Below are 17172 nucleotides of genomic sequence, written 5' to 3' on the forward strand. Positions count from 1 at the left end.
GCCAGCTCCTACCGCTGCACGCATTGGCAACAGTCGAAAGGCTTAGGGGAATAGGAAAAACTGAACCCCCCCAAAAGAGCAGTTTCTTCCTCCTTACATGAGATATGTTTCAGAATTTTGTTGACTGATTTTGTTCCCAAAAAGTTGCTTTTTTTTTTTTAGGTACTGTATAGACTGAAAACACTTCCCTGGATTTTGTGCTGCTACCTTAACTGTGTTTCTGGAATCAAATGATGATTATTATAAAGGAGGGTGTATTATAAAGGAGAAGTGATAGCTTATGCATCTTTTAACTCGGGATCAATGAATCATTTCATTTGTATACTGCCTTTTTCCAAAGTTAAAACCATGCTCAAGGCAGCCTGCAACATATATATTAAAAAAATCACATAATTACAAACATAACAAAACTAAAAGTAGTCATAAATGAAAGATCAAATGTACACAACCACATTGAACGACGTGTCTTTTAAAAGGCGCCAGCACCCTTTTCAACCGCTGGCGCAAAAGAAGCAGCATCAGCGGCTGAGCTACGCTTCGCGATTTGATTCGGACCCCTCGGCTTTCCGTCGCTCTTTCCGGCTCACCTCGAGTATCCTAGAGATAGAGGAGGATAGAGCCGATTAACATCTCTCTCTCTTTCCTTTCGCCGGAAGTCGAGCGAGGCGCTCTACGCGTTCGTGTGTCTAGGGCGTCCGGAGTCTGCCCCGCCCCCTTTCTCCTTCCCCGAGCGGTTCAAGCGAGAGCGGGAGGGCAGAGCCGCTCTCACTCGAGAGGCGCGCGGGGCAGAGCGCGCAGCTACCATGTCCGGCTCCGGCAGCGACCGCGGCGACGCACCTCGGCGCTCCCGAAGCCAGCAGCTCGGCTCCCCCGACGGCGGCACTCCTCGACGCCGGGCGCGAGCGGGCGACGGGGATGGCGGCGGGCGAGGCAGCGAAGAAGAGGACGGGGCGGCCGGAGGAGCAGCGGGAGCCGAGGGCGCCTTGCCGGGGCCGTCGGGTGGCGACGGGGCGGACGAAGCGACGCGGCGGCTGCTCCGCCAGCAGTACCGGGAGCTCATCTCCTCCGTGCAGCGTAGGTGCGGGGCGGGAGAGGGGAGGCGCGTGGGGGAGCTTCGCTGCAGGCGCAGGGCTCCTCTAGTCCCCCGAGCCCCTCGTCCGTCCCCCCTACGCGCCCTAGGGAAAGGTTGGCTGGCGTGACTGGTAGAGACTGGTAGAGAAGTGGGGTGGGGGGCTGCTGGTCTTGTGCCCACATAAGGGAAAGAGCCCATATGCCCCCCCCCCCCACTGATCCAGCTCCCTCTTCTCACCACGGTCCGCCAGGAAGGCGTGGGAGAGTTGGCCGCTCCTGCAAGGTCCCTACCCCCCTCTCCGCACTTTCACTTTCTCCCTTCTGTGTCATGAGTTGTAATAGCAATACGTACTGTACTCCCCGTCGGCCATGGGAAAAGTTATGCATGGCTTTTGTGTCGTGGCTCGCGACGGAAAAGGTGCCAAACGCAGCTCTTCCGTTGCTGCGGGTAGTACGAAGGAGAAACCAAAAATGTTCAGATAGTTTGCATATCCTCGAGTGTGCTCTGGAACGGCATACCCCACTTGGGACAAAATAGTGATATGTGAATCCCCCTGTTTATTTTCAATCTCACGGCTTTTATTATTTCTTTATTCTTTATTCATCAAATAGCGCCAATTAAAAGCATATTTTCTTCCAACCCACTGGCAGCTTTTCTCATGCTCTTCTTTAGAAATTCTCATGAAACCCTAATCCTAAGTGTTATGGCCTCCCAAGATTATTTTAATGCCTGCGCTAGCAAGTATAGAGAGTGGTGCTTCTTACCTGGTTTCCAACCTGCGTATGCTTGTTCTAAATGTAGGTGCTGTTAGGTTGATGATTCTAGAGCTGTTGCTGTGGTTAGAACATGCATAAAGTTAAACAAGCTATAAGTCAAGAGGTACGATTCAGAGCTGTAACTGACTTGCATTCATATTTACTTGAGGGGTATATTTTGGATTATGTGTTTTTATTTTTTTGTTTTCCTTTAAAAGCACATTACTTATGCTTGATTTTTATTCTAGAGAATCGTGAAATGATGCTGAGCACGAGAAATGATAAACTCACAGAGGCTTTGGAAGATGCAAATAGACTATTTACAGGAGGTAAGATGGTGGTAGCCCACAATAGATACTTATACTTACTTCTCTCGCCTCCCCACCCACTTTACATTTGGAAATGGTGCTTGAAATAAAATAGTGCTTGAAATAAAAAGTAACTAATATTTTGTCTCGTGTCAAATAGAACTGAACTTAATTTTAATTTTTTTTAAATGAAGTCAACGTCCTAAGAGGAGAGACACTAAGCAATCTTTTCAAGGATGCTGGCTCTAGCTTTCTGCATTCCTTAGATAACAGCAGGAATAGGAGTGTGAAGGCCTGGGAAAAAGCGGGGGCAGAGGAGGGTAGCTGTTCTTTTCTGTTTTCAAGGCCTTTGAAGTTTCTCATTTCTCTGAAACATTATCTTTCTGGCTCTTTGGTTCAGTGCCTGTTGATAGAGTATGACTGATACATGTACAAATAATTGTACTCCAACTAGATGTCTTCAGGGGCTTCCTTCCTACTGACTTGGAAAACTGTAACCATTCTTGAATTGGAATGTTAGGTTGATTTAGGAACAATTACATGGTAGCTTCCATTGCCTAGCATCCTCTTGTTGCTTCATATATCAATGCCAATTTTACTCACCGTATTTTTTGCTCTATAAGACTCACTTTTTCCCTCCTAAAAAGTAAGGGGAAATGTGTGTGCGTCTTATGGAGCGAATGCAGGCTGCACAGCTATCCCAGAAGCCAGAACAGCAAGAGGGATCTCTGCTTTCACTGCGCAGCGATCCCTCTTGCTGTTCTGGCTTCTGAGATTCAGAATATTTTTTTTCTTGTTTTCCTCCTCCAAAAATTAGGTGCGTCTTGTGGTCTGGTGCGTCTTATAGAGCGAAAAATACGATATATATACCATCTTCTCATAGTTGGTGCGCAAGACAGTTTATATGAAAAATCTAGTAGATCTCATTGAATGCTTGAGGGCCTGAAATCTTGGCCCCTTAGAAAAGTGGGTGGTAGTTAAAATCAAATTGTTCTTATTTTTCAGTTGTCTCTGACAGTAACAAAATGTATTTCTTTCATAACAGTGTCCCGGGCAAGGGAGGCTGCTTTGGATGCTCAGTTCCTAGTTTTGGCATCAAATCTAGGAAAGGAAAAAGCAAGCCAGTTGCACTCGGAGATGTCAGTGTTTGATCCATCTGAGTTTGCTGAAGATTTAGTAAGTTTGGAGTGATCAGTTTTGAAGTAATATAAAGTTGCTATGTTTAAGAGTTATTAAATAGGAGTTGGGTCCATAAATCACCATCACCATCCCCCCCCCCCCCCCCGGTTACCTACTGCTCATTAGCAAAATTATTTCTAGTATAGATGTGAAAGCAAATAACAACTTTATTGTTGCAAGATAAGCACTTTGTTGAGCACTTATACGAAGGTCGCAAATATACAAAGGTCCCAAATCCTGTAGTATGAAATGCAAGATTCACATAGCTGGGTAGGACATACTCTGGGTTCAGAGGTAATACAAAATCATGGGCTATTTTGCTAAACCATGGAGTTTTTTTAAGTTTGTGAACAAAGACTGTTCACAAGCTGTGGCTTGTTTGGGACCAACAGACTGGGTTCTGAAACTGGTTTGTAATACAATTTGTGCTCAGTTCAGTTTAGGGCCATTTATTTGCTCCAAGAATGTGTTACATCATCAAGAACTTGTGAAACTCGAGTTATGAACAGATGAGAGAAATAAGCAAACAAGCAGCTTAAAACCGTAGTGGACAGCTAGAAAGACAAACTCTGGTGTGTTCTTAACTATGGTTAACACAAACCATATCTGAAAAGAACCTCTGTGCTTAAGTCAAAATATAAATAAAAAAAATTCAGCAGCATAGTTTTGGTTATGTGCAAAGAAAAGCTGACTTCTTAGTTATGCTTAAACTTTCTAAATTATGCATATTTTGCTTGTTTATTTAGTCAGTATTTTTAATTTCTTAGTTATGGAGAGGGCCAAGAAACTATTCAGGGTACTAGAGCTCTTAAAAAAAATTAGAAGCCAGAATGAGAACTGAATAAGAACACCAAGCATTGCCCACAAAGCTTCTGTTACAGGAACTTATTTTTAACATGACCTTTGGTTGGGGGCAACTAAACTCTGCCCAATACCATATTTTCCAGTCTTGCCACATTTGTGTGGAATTGTACAATTCTCACAGTATTGTCATGAGCCAAGTTGCTTGCGGCAGTAAGTTAAAATCTGTGTTATATTTCTAAATTAACTTCTTACATCAGGCAGGTGCCAGCGCTGTCACCATTTGTTACTAGGTACCCTTTGTGGTTCAGTAGAGCCAAATAAGGTTATATGTGCCATGTTGCCAGGGTATGTAGAAAGGATAAGGGTCTCCCTTGTCTTCGCTAAGCTGATCACATCTGCAGACAGGAAGCTGGTGGGAGCAGTTCCTGGTAGGGAAAAGAACCAGAAAGGGCTCTGCCTCTGTTGACTTGGAGTAACAGGTTGTAATAGCTGGGACATTGCAAATGGTTCACAACATGCTGCAGGTCCAGTGTGTAGCTAGAATTGAATAGCCCTCAGTTTTAATAATAAAACATTGATTTATTTATTTTTGAAGTTTAAGACTGTAAGGTAAGCCTGGCTGAGCCAGACGTAAGGATTTTTCTAATATAGAACTTTGCTAAATTAGTAGCAAGTCTGTAATAAGTTTATGAGCGATACAACTGGGGTTTGACCCTCTATGTGCTTGGAATGGCCTCTGAGCATGAGATTCTATTAGATTAAATAGAATCTCATTTACGTTTCTTTGGTAATTTCCTTCAAAGTTCTGACGTATTTAACTTGATACTCCGTTCATGTATCTATTTCTAGAAAGTGGATTCATAGTTTTTGGCGACGTACATTTTTGCTACAGATAGGAAATGATACTGCAGTGTGTTTCGTTCACAGTTATCATTTATGGGTTTAAATCGCCTGGAAAGAGAAAATAGCGATAGCGAAGAAGAGCAGGCTGATGGTGGATTTTTGCCTAGTGATGCTTGGACTAAACTAGGTCAAGAAGCAATGAAGTATTTTAAAAGAGCACCCGTTTTCCACTGCATGTAAGTTTCTTTGAGGTTTCCTTCAACTTAACTGTGGTATGAGAAGCCTTGCAGGATTTACCTTGTAGAGAAGGGATTGGCAAAAACCCTGTTCGAGTACAAACCTTTGCAGAGTGCTGTCTGATCACATAGCCAAGTGAACTCAACATTTGGTCCTTTTCTGTCAGTGGCTGCTGCTGATCATCTGGAGATGGAGAGAAGCAGCAGCAGAGGCTTTTCCCTGTCTTGTCCTTTCTGCCTTGCACCTTGAGGGGGTGTTGCACCAAATGTAGACAGGAAGTTAACCAGGTTGCGCTGGAGAAAAGAGACTGATGGCTTTTGGACTGCAGCTACCTTTATTTTGAACTTTTCAGAATGAGAAGATAAAGTAGTATTTCCTGTTTCTATGCCCAGCTGCCATGTTGTTGTTTACACACAGCTGTTTTATGAGGCCTTTTCTGTATTCCTTTGATTGGGAAGCATGTGTTCTCCAGAGATATGCTGGTACTCTGTCTTCACAAGCCTGGACGTCAATTTTACCTCTCCACAGGCAACTCAGTGACACTAATTGCAAAATTAATCTCTCAGATTCAGCATCAAATTCTTTCGAAATTTATGTTTCCACACACTTGCTTGCAGGAATCTTGAATTCAAGTTTTATATTAGGTCTTTGGAATGTTGCACAATAATAATATCTTTAATACGGTCAATGACCACATTTCATTGAGCTCAGTATTGTTCATCTAGCTCAGTACCGGCCACACTTATGACAATGGCTGTCCAAGGTTTTAGACAGGGAACATTCCCAGCCCTACCTGGAGATGCCAGGGACTTTCTACATGCAGAGGCGATGTTCACCACTAAGCTATGGCTCTCCCCCCTCCCCCCCAAAAAAACAGGGACTTAGGATATTTTATTTGGTTTAGGTTGGGCACTTTTACTGCTGATCCTCCTGTCGAGAGGCCGCGAGTTGAGAGGCAACGAAAGAAGCCAGGATCAAAAGAAGAAGGAAGGGCAATGCCTGCACAGGTGTGTATGTGTAGAGTTGTAGAACTGGAATGGACCCAAGGGTCATCTAGTCCAACCCACTGCAATGCAAGTGTAAGCTACATGGAGCTTAAGGGTGCATGTTGAAGGCTGGAAATAATTGATTGTAGTTCAAAGTATAGTGACAAAACAGGACTCAGGCATAAAGACATTGTAAATTTCTGTACTGTTCTTCATCCAAGCATTACAGGGTGGTTTAGAATATAAAAATACAAATATATAACATAGTAACTGTCAGTTTGCATTGTTTACTGCAGAAAGTATTGATTTGAGTTGTAGAGATCTTTCCTAGAAGCTTCTCTGTGTGAGAGAAGCAGGCAGAAGGGTCATGATTGTTTGGGTTATACCTTCTGGGAAGCTGGTTTGAACTGGTTCTCTTATCTCTTCCAATTAAGGTCATGCGGACTCTTAATATAGGCCAGAAGGAGCTTGGGTTTCTCTTTCTAGCTCTCTTCCTTCTGGTGTCGTTTTCTGTACATAGCATGCCTGGTGTTAAGTTTTAGTCTTGTTATAATTTTATAATTTTTTGTAAGTGCTGCAAGTGGATTTTTTGTGGACTGTGCCAGTCCAGAATATATTTAGATTTGTGACCATTGCACTCATTTTCCTTCAGCGCAAAGCTCTGCTGTATGAAGTACTATTGCCTCTGATCTATTTTTGGGAACTCTGCTACTTGTTTTAAGGTGTTCCTCCACGTGTATGACAGTAACAAACAAAAAGCACTCCCCCAGTTTAAAAGGCCATAGATTGTTCAATTAGCCGAAGGCCTGGAAGAAGGGGAATGTTTTCACCTTTTGCCTAAAATATATAATGAAAGCACCCAGTGGGCCTTCCTGAGGATGTTGATTGCTGGAGCGGGGTTAGCAGCCCTTGAGCTGTTGCAGTCCTGAGACATTTAAGGCTTTATAGATCAAAACCAGCACTTGGACCCGGAAACTAATTGGCAGTCGGGCAAGCATCGGCACTCTATGCTCAAACCATCTTGCCCCAGCGAACAAAGTGGCTGCTGAATTCTGCATCAGCTGAAGTTTCCAAACTGTCTTCAGAGGCAGCGCCACGTATCATATGTTGCAGGGTAATCTAACCTAGAGGTTACCAAGAACATAGAAGTTAGGCTGCTCCTTTCCAGATAGGGGCACAGCTGGGCCACCAGCTATAGCTGATGGGAGGCACTACATATTACATATGTGGCCCACTCTTCTCCAAGGAACCTTAGGTGTATGGGTCTTGACCATTTTATCCTCAAAATAACCTTGCCAGTTGGGTTAAACTGAGAGGTGGTGACCGGCCCAAAGTTACCCCCATGACATTCTCGACAGTGTAGGAATTTCAACCTCATCTCCCCAACCACTCTGAAATCACCATACCCATAAGCAGGCAACTGAGGTGCCTTTTGCAAATTTATAACCCCTTCTGAAAGATTGCTTGTCCTGAAGCACAGAACTGTCTTAGTAGAGCAGGGTGTGATGTGAGGTTTTTTCCTATGTTCATATGATGTGCGTTCAAGGAAAAAAATGTATTGTTGAAGTGGAAGGTAGTTTCTAATACAGTAGAACCTCAGGTTGTGAATGTGATCTGTGCGGGAGGCACGGTCGCAACCCGCAGCGCCGAAATCCTGTAACCTGAAGCGTCTGTAACCCGAGGTACCACTGTATTGCAGTTTGTAAACAGGCATAAAACTCCTTTAAACCACCACTGAAAACTTGCTCTTCAATTTGGTCTGTTCCTGAGCTCTCTCCCAGGAGTTTCCTTGTACATTAGTAGTATGACTTAAAAGTCATGTCTCAGTTGGCACATACATTCCCCCCCCCCCGCCACCTTTGGGACAGTAGAATACGGCAGCTTGAGCAAAACTTCGACATACCTAAATATTTAAGCTACACACTCACACACACTCACTCTCTCTCTATATATATATTACAGTCGTACCTTGCTTGGCGAACGGAATCCATTCCGGCAGTCCGTTTGACTTCTAAAAACATTCGAAAACAAAGGCGCGGCTTCCGATTGGCTGCAGGAGTTTCCTGCACTCATTCGGAATCTGCGGCGGATGTTCGGGTTCCAAAGAACGTTCACAAACCGGAACACTCACTTGCGGGTTTGCAACGTTTGAGAGCCAAAACGTTCGACATGCAAGGCGTTCAGGATCCAAGGTACGACTGTATATATAGCCTACAATTATCTACTTGTATCTTGTAGATATTGATGTAGATCTTTCATTTGACCTTAGGAGTGCACAAAATAATACAGCTGACTTTAATAAGGGTTACATAATTTTTATTTCCTTGCTATAAGTGCAAAATATTATGGGGGAACTGGAGAATGCTGTTTAAACTGCAGCTGCGTGAATGATAGCTTGTTGTCTTGTTGGGTTCTTTAGTTGAATAAAATGGAAGAATCTCACGAGGAAGCTACAGAAAAAGAAGTAGAGAGGATCTTGGGACTCTTACAAGCCTATCACAGAGAAGATCGTAAGTATAAATGGAACATATTGCGGGGTCCAGTTTTCTCTCTTCCTGCCTCCTTTAAGAATAACTGTGGAGGAGGAGGGGAATGCAGCACTTAATCCTTTTCTTCTGATGCGTGAAGGTACAACATTGGAAATTGAAATGTCTGTGTCTATAGCCTTGCTTTTTGTTACCTACTTAAATTCTCAGGTGTTATTTCTGGAAAAGCTTATTCACCTAGTAAATTGCTTTGCCACTGTCAATTTTCAAGTGGTCCATGAGGAAAAAAGTTTGGGGACCACTGTTCTCAATCAATGCAGGATCTGCAATGGAAAAGAGCAAGTATGAAATTAAAATAGATCTCTCCAGAATTTTAGATGTGCATGAATTGCTACCTAATGAGAGTTTAAAGGAAGCAAGAGAGGAGGTAGATAAGAGGTAGATAATTGTAGCAGTAACGACAAAGCCACATTCTTCTTTCTGTAGCTAATAATCCAATATCCTTCCTTGAGTTTGTGACTGATCCAGATTCTTTTGCACGAACTGTGGAAAACATGTTTCACGTTTCATTCTTAATAAGGGTAAGGAGAAACTTTTTGAAGCTTTCTTTTGTCACTAATAAGCTGGTTTTATTTTCATACTTCCATGATTGCCATTGTTGTACTTAATTTTCTTGGAGGCAGAATTGCGAAGAAGCAGGGGGCTTGGAAGTTTCTTTCTCCCAGGGCTGTTAGTTAGCTAATTCTCACCATAGCCATGTATGATTAACAAATAGTTCATATGAACATAACCTGAAATTAGTCTTCCTTAACCTGGCTTGGCATCCTCCAGATGTTGTTAGGCTACAGCTCCTGCCATTTCTGACCATTGGCTATGCTGGTTGGAGCTGGTAGTCCAAAATAGCAAGAAGGCACCGGCTGGAAAGACTGAGTGAAAACATTGGAGCCTAGTACCTGTGTTGTGTCATTTATAATCCCAGCTACAGAACACCTCTAACTTTGTCCACGTTGAAAATTTTACACTTTAAAAAGTGGGCCAAGAGAACTCTATGGATCCTCCCCTCTGATGTGCAAACCTTTACATAAATTTCTGCATAGTTTCTCTGCTGGTTATAACTGTTTAAACAACTTCTATAAAACAAAACATTTCCGAAATTTGCTGTGTAAGCCCAGTTTAAATCAAAGTTGTCAAAGTCAATAAAAATAAATAAAGAAACAGCTTATATTTATGGGTTGCTGACAGTTGCATGCAATTCTTTCCTGCAATTTGTGCGTAATTTTCGTGTGGGTGGGGAGGAACTGTGTGCTCCTGATGCCAATATCCTGCTTGATACGTAATCTTGAACCATGTGTCTCAATCTGCTTTCTCCCGATCATTAAATGGGTTTAGAATTCAAAACTTGAAAACCATAGGGAACGTGGCCTGATCCTTGAAATATTTTGAAAAATGGGAAATCCTGGCTTGTTCTCAGTAACCATAGTTCAAACAAATCTATTTTAAAATGGGGAATGAAAAAGGGAATGGGGGTGCGGGGGGGACGACAAATTATTATGAGGCTTCCTGTGGCTCATCCTCGTAGCAGGAAATCATGATTTCTCATTATGTCTGAGCTTTGCAGGTGAATGTCAATTTTCTGATTCTTGCATATCAGTTAAGCATATTTGATTCTTGTTAGTAATTAAAGTTGTTTCTCTCCTAGGATGGACTTGCAGGAATAAAACTGGATCAGGATAAGCTTCCTGTAATAGGCAAGAATAATTTTTAAGATTTTTTTTTAAAAAAACAAACACTAAAGTTAACTAAACTTACATACATGTATACTGTTTTTACTTTGGAATATATCTTTTTTCCAATTTCAAAAAACATTTAAACAATTTTAAACTTATTTTGATAGAGCCTTTAACGCCTGAAGAAGACAATGACGAGGATGCTCAAGCACGGAAACAAGCAGTCATAACAATGAGTTATCAAGAATGGGAGGTAAATGGAAATGTTAAATAAGTGAAGTAGTCAGAGGAAGAATATTTTTATTGGCCAGAGATACATGTTGCGTAACAATTCTGCAATTATGGACCTCATATGTTTAACGGATGCTGGGAGAAAAGTCAGAGAGCTTATTGTGAATGTGCTTGTTATATGCACAAGAGGATGAATTGAACTAATAACATTACAATCAAACTCTTTGCTGCAGAATATTGTGAGGAATTTTGAGATTTCACAGCCCATGATTCCACCTGCCAGAAAGACTGGGACATCAGATGGAAACAAAGAGAATGTAAGGTGCCTTTCAGGCATAAATCTTACCCCAGAAACGTTTTATGCTATTTCCAGTGTGATTCTTCCCTTTATGTACAGACTAGAGGCTACACTGCTTGGTTGCTTTGCTTCCCTTCACTCACCAACCCCATTCCACTTAGACCTCCTCCTGCCTCTTCCGCTCATGCTGCCCTCCTCACCCCAAAACTATTTCAGCCTTTGCATCAGAGTCCGAGGAGGAGAGAATAGAATAAACTTTATTTGCATAGCCGACAGGCCATAGCATCAAAGAACAAACACCAACAAAAATACATTACGAATATAGAGAATATAGAGAAGTGGTAGGCGTTGGCAGAGCAGAATAGTTGCTGTACAGGTGCCTTGTCCTGCCTTCCTCTGTGACTTGCCTGAGCTGCCAGCCTCTGTCTTCCTACCCTCCATATTCCTCACATTCTTCTCCCTCTGAAGAAGGGAGCTGAGGTTAAAATGGCATCATTGGTGTGAGGTGGGCAATGGCGGCAGCAGCAGCAGAGTAAGGTTGTTGCCGGGGCACTTCACCAGCCTGTCTTGATAATACTTGCACGGTTCTCCTGGGTCACCCACCTACCTGTATTTGCTACCTCCTCCCCCCTCTGCTTCCCTTCTACTTGCCCTCCAAAGCGGCTGTTGACCAGCAGCTCTCATAATTCTATCGCCACCTATCAGCAGCCAAGTGAACTGCACCATTATGACAGCCTTACTTTTTTATTATATTTGAAGACATAAGAAAGCTTACTTTGTAGTGCTTTGTGTTCTATTTATTATGCAGGCATCCTAAGGATCTATATGAAGACAGTGCTGACCAGTTTCCTGTTTGAAGTTTTGCCAGAAGGATGGCAGAATCCTTTTCTATTTAAGGATTATTCAAGATATTTGAATAGGAGAATAGGAGAATATTCAAGATATTTGAATAGGAGAATCTCTGTCTCTCCAGGTGATAACGTATTATATATGTGCTTTAACAGCAAAAGTTTGAAATTGAAGGTTCTGCCCTTCTGTATGTCCGTTCTGTAGGTGATGTTTTTACATGTTTCAACTTCATTCCATTGAAGATTTAGAATGGCTCCACCCTAGCTCTTTTTGAGGGATGGTTCCATTGTAATCTGCACAGTGTTAAGTACATGTTAATTGCAAATGAGCCTTTGGTATAAAACAAAGAGATTGGTGTTTGCTTAGCCACATCAGATTCTGAATTCCATCATCTATATATGATGATGGGGAGAAGGGAAAAAGAGTTTAGAAATGGAAAGCTAAGAAGAGAGAGTGATACATGTATCTTTCTGCATGATAAAACCTCCACAGCTGGCTGAATGAGTGCATCAAGGTCTGTTTCCATTGAAACTGCTTCAATAGCAAGTTTCCTGTACATCTCAAAATAGATATACATATGCATTTGTGTTGTGCTCTATGAAGGCTACTTCTGGTGAAGGGAAGAAGGAAGTGGCATGTCCGAGAAACAACTCGGGGGGGGGGGAGGGAATATCATTATTTTTCTAATGGCAGAGTTTGCATGTAACGCAAAGCTCAAACTATGGTTTCAACGAGCAAGCATACTGGTGTGCATTCAGAAAATTGTGGCTGCTTTGCTCATCCCCTGATGACATGGCTTGTCATGCTACTTGAAGCTAAGCAGTGGTCTGACTTAGCATTATGTTGGAGCCTTGGTTCGTGGTTTGCTTCTCTTCAAGCAAAGCATGAACCAGTAAGCCAAGGATAAGCCTTGGTTACAGCTTGTGGGGTGAAATGAGCATGGTTTTCTAAACTTGTACCAATGTGACTGATAGTTTATAAGCCAAATTATGACATGCAAACAAAGTCATAGAATGTAATAACATGGAAGTTTGCTTTGAATTTTTTTTTGTATGTTACGTAACCATATTGTAGCGTAACTTAGTTGTCCTTCAACCTATAGCAGCCTCCCTTCCACATGCATACAACTACCTATATTTGTAGACAAATGTGCCTTAAAGTCTAAAAGAATCAAGAAGATCCAATTACTGCATTTGGATTATCGGTTTTGGGGTAACCATGTATTCCTGGAGCTGCCTTGTTTTATGGGCCACAGAACTTGCTGTCTTTTTAAAGAACTAGTTGGTTTCAACTACATGAAAATCAAAGCAAAGTGATAATTCAAGATTATATGAAAGGGGTCTTGGAACAAAATACAAAGGCATAGATATAAAACCAAATTGTACTATATATTAGATTTGAATTTATACAATATTTTTCTACAAACTGTGCTGAAAACAGATACAACAGCCATAACAATCCATTCAGAAATAGATTGGCAAGCATTGTTTATAAATTGTACAGTTCAGTTTCCTTATGTTAAGAATATTCAATAAAACCACAAATGCTGTATCTCTTCTAGTTATGTGTGTGTAATTTTTCTAGTTATATCAGTTGCCAACTGGTAACTCTCATGCTGGTGAGGTGATAGTAATGTTAATTGTAACCTAGCTTTAATACCAACATTATAGTAGGTATATAGACCAATGTACAACTTGTGTTCGTGAATATGAAAGGATAGTCCTCTCTAACCATTAGCCTGTGGTAGGAGAATTATGTAACTTCTGTGGATTTCTCTGTGCAGGAGCTTAGTAAAATTCTTACTTAGTTCGTTGCATGTGTAGTGGGCCAGGGGGAACTTCATATTGGCCTAATATGGGCCCCTCTGTCACCAGCCTCCATAATATGGACTTAATCACTTACGTGCATACATCTAACCCATATCCTGTAGTAGGGTCATATCAATTTATTTCTCATGCCCACCCCACCTGGAAACCTGCAGGACAATTAAGACTGAAATCTAAGGTGAGGTGAAGGAAAAATGGTAAGCCTGTCTCATCCTGTGCCCTACCAGGCTCATGCCTACAGAGCAGAACAGTGCTGCTCTCCTCTAGGCCTTGTTCATGATTATTATTATTTTTAAATTGCTATTGGTTGTTTGCTTTTACTCCCTTTGACAAATAATCTCCAACCCTGGCATAGTCTCTTTTCCCAACCCCCGGTTTGGAAAACTAGTAGGGAGTTGGGAAAGCTCTATTGCTACCACACTCCTTCATATCAGAACTGTGGGGACATTTCTGTGGCAGCTGGAATAGAGACCTTTGAGTTCAGATTTATGTGGCCTGAGAGAGAAATCAGATGGTGCTTATGGCCCTTGGAATGACATCCTAGGAACTAGAGAACTGAAGGATGAATGTATTTGTGTGAATCTATATCTTTCTGGACTCAAGAAGAGCAGAGTTTGAAGGAACTATCCTTCTAGTGTGGTAGCACAATATTAAAATACTGTATTGTTTAAACAGCTGCCGTTGTTGCCAGCAAAGGATGGTCTGAAGGCAGAATAAATGCTGATCTGGTCCTTCTTCCATTAAGTGGCAAGTGTCATTGGCTATAGTTGCATAAATGGCTCAACTTTAAGCTTCTAGTTTTCTTTTCACACTGGTGTGGTAGTGGCAGGAGCCTATAGCAGTCAAAGACTTTCATGTAAGTGATTGGTGTACCAGCATTTCTGTCCAGAAACAAAAGGAAGAAGGCATATGTTCTCTCAGGTTTTGTGTGTGGAAAATTAATATAAAAATATTTTTTAAATGTGTAAGAGCAAGCTATTTCTCATTCTGCCCCTTGTCAGCATGCACTTCCACATGCTAGTGAGCCCTGGATTTTGGCTAGGAGAGGAGTTTGGGAGAGACAATTTCGTTAAATTGCAGCAAATCTAGCGTTTTGCACACTGACTTCTGGTTACGAGTCCAAAGCGGGTGGCCACCCTACTTACGCCCTCCAGATGTTGCTGGACTCCCAACTCCCTTTAGCCCCAGCCGGTGTTGCCAGTGGTCAGGGATAATGGGAGACGGAAGTCCCAGCCACATTTAGAGGGCCACTTGTTGCACATCCCTGTATTAGCAGTCGGCTGTTGAAAGCTGGGGCTCTGAAAAGGGACATTCCAGTGCAAGCGCGGCTGTTTCCTACCCAGAAAGCAAGAGGCACGTGCTTTGAGGTGGGGAGAGAGCGCTCCTGTTTAGCAGGCGATGGTGCTCCTAGAGCCGCATCCTCGGGAACTGAAGCTCATTATTTCGGGTGGGTGGAACAGGTGAAGGGCAAGGGAGGGGGAGAAGCTTGCCAAAACGATCGCAAGGTGGAGCAGGTGGCTCAAGGTGCTCCGATCCCCCCTCCTCTGCCAACGAGGCATCCTAGCGCAAGCTGGGCATCATGGACTCCGTCGTGGCCTACGAAGGAACGAGAGAGGGCTACCGGTGCGGCTACTGTCACTCTGCCGGGGGGAAAGCAAGCCACGGTAAGAGCTGGAGGGTGGAAGAATAACTTCAGGAAGGCCCTAACTAAGGCGGGGGGGGGGCGGGGGGCGGGGAAGGTAGGCGCCGATGTGCCTGCAGAGGAAATCCCCGACTACGTAGCGACGGCTGCCAGCAGCACACCTGTCGCGGGTGCATTTTTCTCTCCGCCGCTTCTTACTTAACGCCCTTCCCTCAGTAAAGATGGCGGAACTGGCACGCCCTGTCCGTTGCTTTTACGGAGCCCCCCCTGTGCTCTTGCCCTTCGGAAGAAGGGGCCGCCGCTTGCCCCGCTCTCCGCCTGGGAGTTAATGGCGGCGTTCGTGTTGAGACTTTTCCTGTCCTCGCTGCTGCCGGCCGCCTGCCTCCCGAGAACCAGGGAGTGCCGCGCAGCCCTTGCATTTGCTCCCCCCCCCCCCCTGTTAGCAGCCGAGGAGCAGCAGTAGCACAAGTGAAAACTCGAGATAGGGCAAGGGCTCCTTCGTCCTTCCAGCTTTGAAACAAACCTTCAAGGCTCTTGGCTCCAAAAAAAGCTGGTTTTTTTGGACAAAGCTTCGGAGTTTTTGAATGGGGAAACGTAGTTGGGCGAGGAGGAAATTAAGAGAAATTAAGCCCGCGAAAAGGAGGCGTTTAGAGCCTAGCCTAATACCCGTTTGCTCAGAAGTAAGGCTCTTGCAAATGGGTAAACCCCACTGAGCACACCGTTTAGTCCCGCACAAACAGTGGGATTTACACCAAAATAAACTTGTGCGAAAGTGAAGCTCGGCTGAGCTCAGTGCGACTTGCTTCCGATGAACCTGCATAGTTGTTTTGTCGTCTATGAGTTTCGTCCGACGTTTTAAAATGTCAGAAAGCCGTAAAAAATTGGAAACCTGAGCACTCTGGTCCTCCCTCCTCAGTATGGCAGCAGTCTGCTTAAAAGTGAGTCCCGCTGAGTGGGTAGAGAGGGCTGCAGCTTCAGTAATGTTTATCCTACTGACATAATTTAAAGCAGTAGTTTGCTCATTAATCAGATTGTATGAGGACAGGGAAAAATTGGCTAGGCAATTAGACAAAACGGAAGGGAAGGGTATACTTGGCCCCGGAGCTCTGGAGCAGATGTTGTAATTATTTTAATAGTTTATATGTTACTTTCCCAATGCCTGGAGTGACTTCAAGTGGAAATAAAGCTGTCGTCCTATGTTTCTTTACCTGGGGAATCTCATTCTACACAGTGGGATTGATGCCCAACAGTGTGCAAGATGTATGCACGATACCTCCTACACAACTGTGAGAACTGAGAATTCACTGGCTGCATTAGCGACACAGTATCGAGCTATTTCTGGGGAAATTTACAATGCCTTCCAAAGGCTGCATAGCAGGCAGCAAAGTGAACAAAACAGGTGAATGATTCTCCCATCATTTCATCTCCATCTGTTGAATTTCTGTTTGCCACGATGGTTTTAAAGAAGGAAAAAAACCCAAAACCGTGCCAGAAAAAGAAACGATATCTATGTCTAAAGGGTTTTTTTTAAGGCAGAGGATACGATAAACTTAAACCCGCTGCAACTAATAAGAAACCTGTCCCTTTAAGACGCAGTATTTACCTTTGATGCCTCTTTTTTTTGGCCCCGCACATGGAAGATGCGAAGCTGTGCGATGGGCTCCCGGAAGTCGCGACAGAAAGCGAGGGAGACTGGAGCCCTCTCCCTGCTCCACCCAAACTTTTGCCCTTTGCTAAGATGGCGGCCGCCGGCGCTGCTGCCGCTGCTTCCCGGGGCCCCTGAAGGGTTTGTGGCACCCTAAGCCGGCCGGCAAAGATGGCGGCGGCGGGGGGGAGTAGTTCCCCAAGTATCGTGGAGTACCTGGGCGGAGACGACGGCTACCGCTGCGGCTACTGCAAGAGCGACACCGGCAACCTCTCCCACGGTTA

At 43.6% G+C, this 17172-nt stretch overlaps 2 protein-coding genes across 7 annotated transcripts in view; both read left to right on the plus strand.

The window, feature by feature from the left end:
* The first annotated feature begins 740 nt into the window (after positions 1-740).
* On the plus strand, positions 741-13326 carry NSMCE4A (NSE4 homolog A, SMC5-SMC6 complex component). The gene is made up of 11 exons (XM_081864567.1): positions 741-1074; positions 2076-2156; positions 3181-3311; positions 5046-5197; positions 6103-6205; positions 8604-8694; positions 9157-9251; positions 10370-10418; positions 10565-10650; positions 10862-10945; positions 11735-13326. The coding sequence occupies exons 1-11, from the start codon at positions 804-806 to the stop codon at positions 11741-11743; spliced, it is 1152 nt and encodes a 383-aa protein (XP_081720693.1). The 5' UTR covers positions 741-803; the 3' UTR covers positions 11744-13326.
* A 1603-nt stretch (positions 13327-14929) lies between these two features.
* Positions 14930-17172, plus strand: part of ATE1 (arginyltransferase 1) — a 75111-nt gene continuing 72868 nt past the window's right edge. For 2 of the 6 annotated variants that reach the window (XM_081863737.1, XM_081863736.1), the window contains exon 1: positions 16959-17168. In XM_081863737.1, the coding sequence (XP_081719863.1) occupies positions 17060-17168 (109 nt within the window). In that variant the 5' untranslated portion in view covers positions 16959-17059. Of the gene's footprint in view, positions 15266-16954; positions 17169-17172 lie in introns of those variants that run through there. The other 4 variants (XM_081863735.1, XR_014157007.1, XM_081863738.1 and 1 more) reach the window with 4 other exon arrangements.

The sequence above is a fragment of the Podarcis erhardii genome (assembly GCF_964252035.2).
Source record: "Podarcis erhardii genome assembly, chromosome: 5".
Classification (NCBI taxonomy): domain Eukaryota; kingdom Metazoa; phylum Chordata; class Lepidosauria; order Squamata; family Lacertidae; genus Podarcis; species Podarcis erhardii.

What these genes read in the sequence shown, in the direction of transcription:
- NSMCE4A (XM_081864567.1), top strand. Translation starts at nt 804, where the DNA reads ATGTCCGGCTCCGGCAGCGACCGCGGCGACGCACCTCGGCGCTCCCGA. An exon ending in GCTCATCTCCTCCGTGCAGC is followed by an intron (nt 1,075 to 2,075) that starts GTAGGTGCGGGG and finishes TTTTTATTCTAG; the next exon opens with AGAATCGTGAAATGATGCTG. An exon ending in GAAGGGCAATGCCTGCACAG is followed by an intron (nt 6,206 to 8,603) that starts GTGTGTATGTGT and finishes TGGGTTCTTTAG; the next exon opens with TTGAATAAAATGGAAGAATC.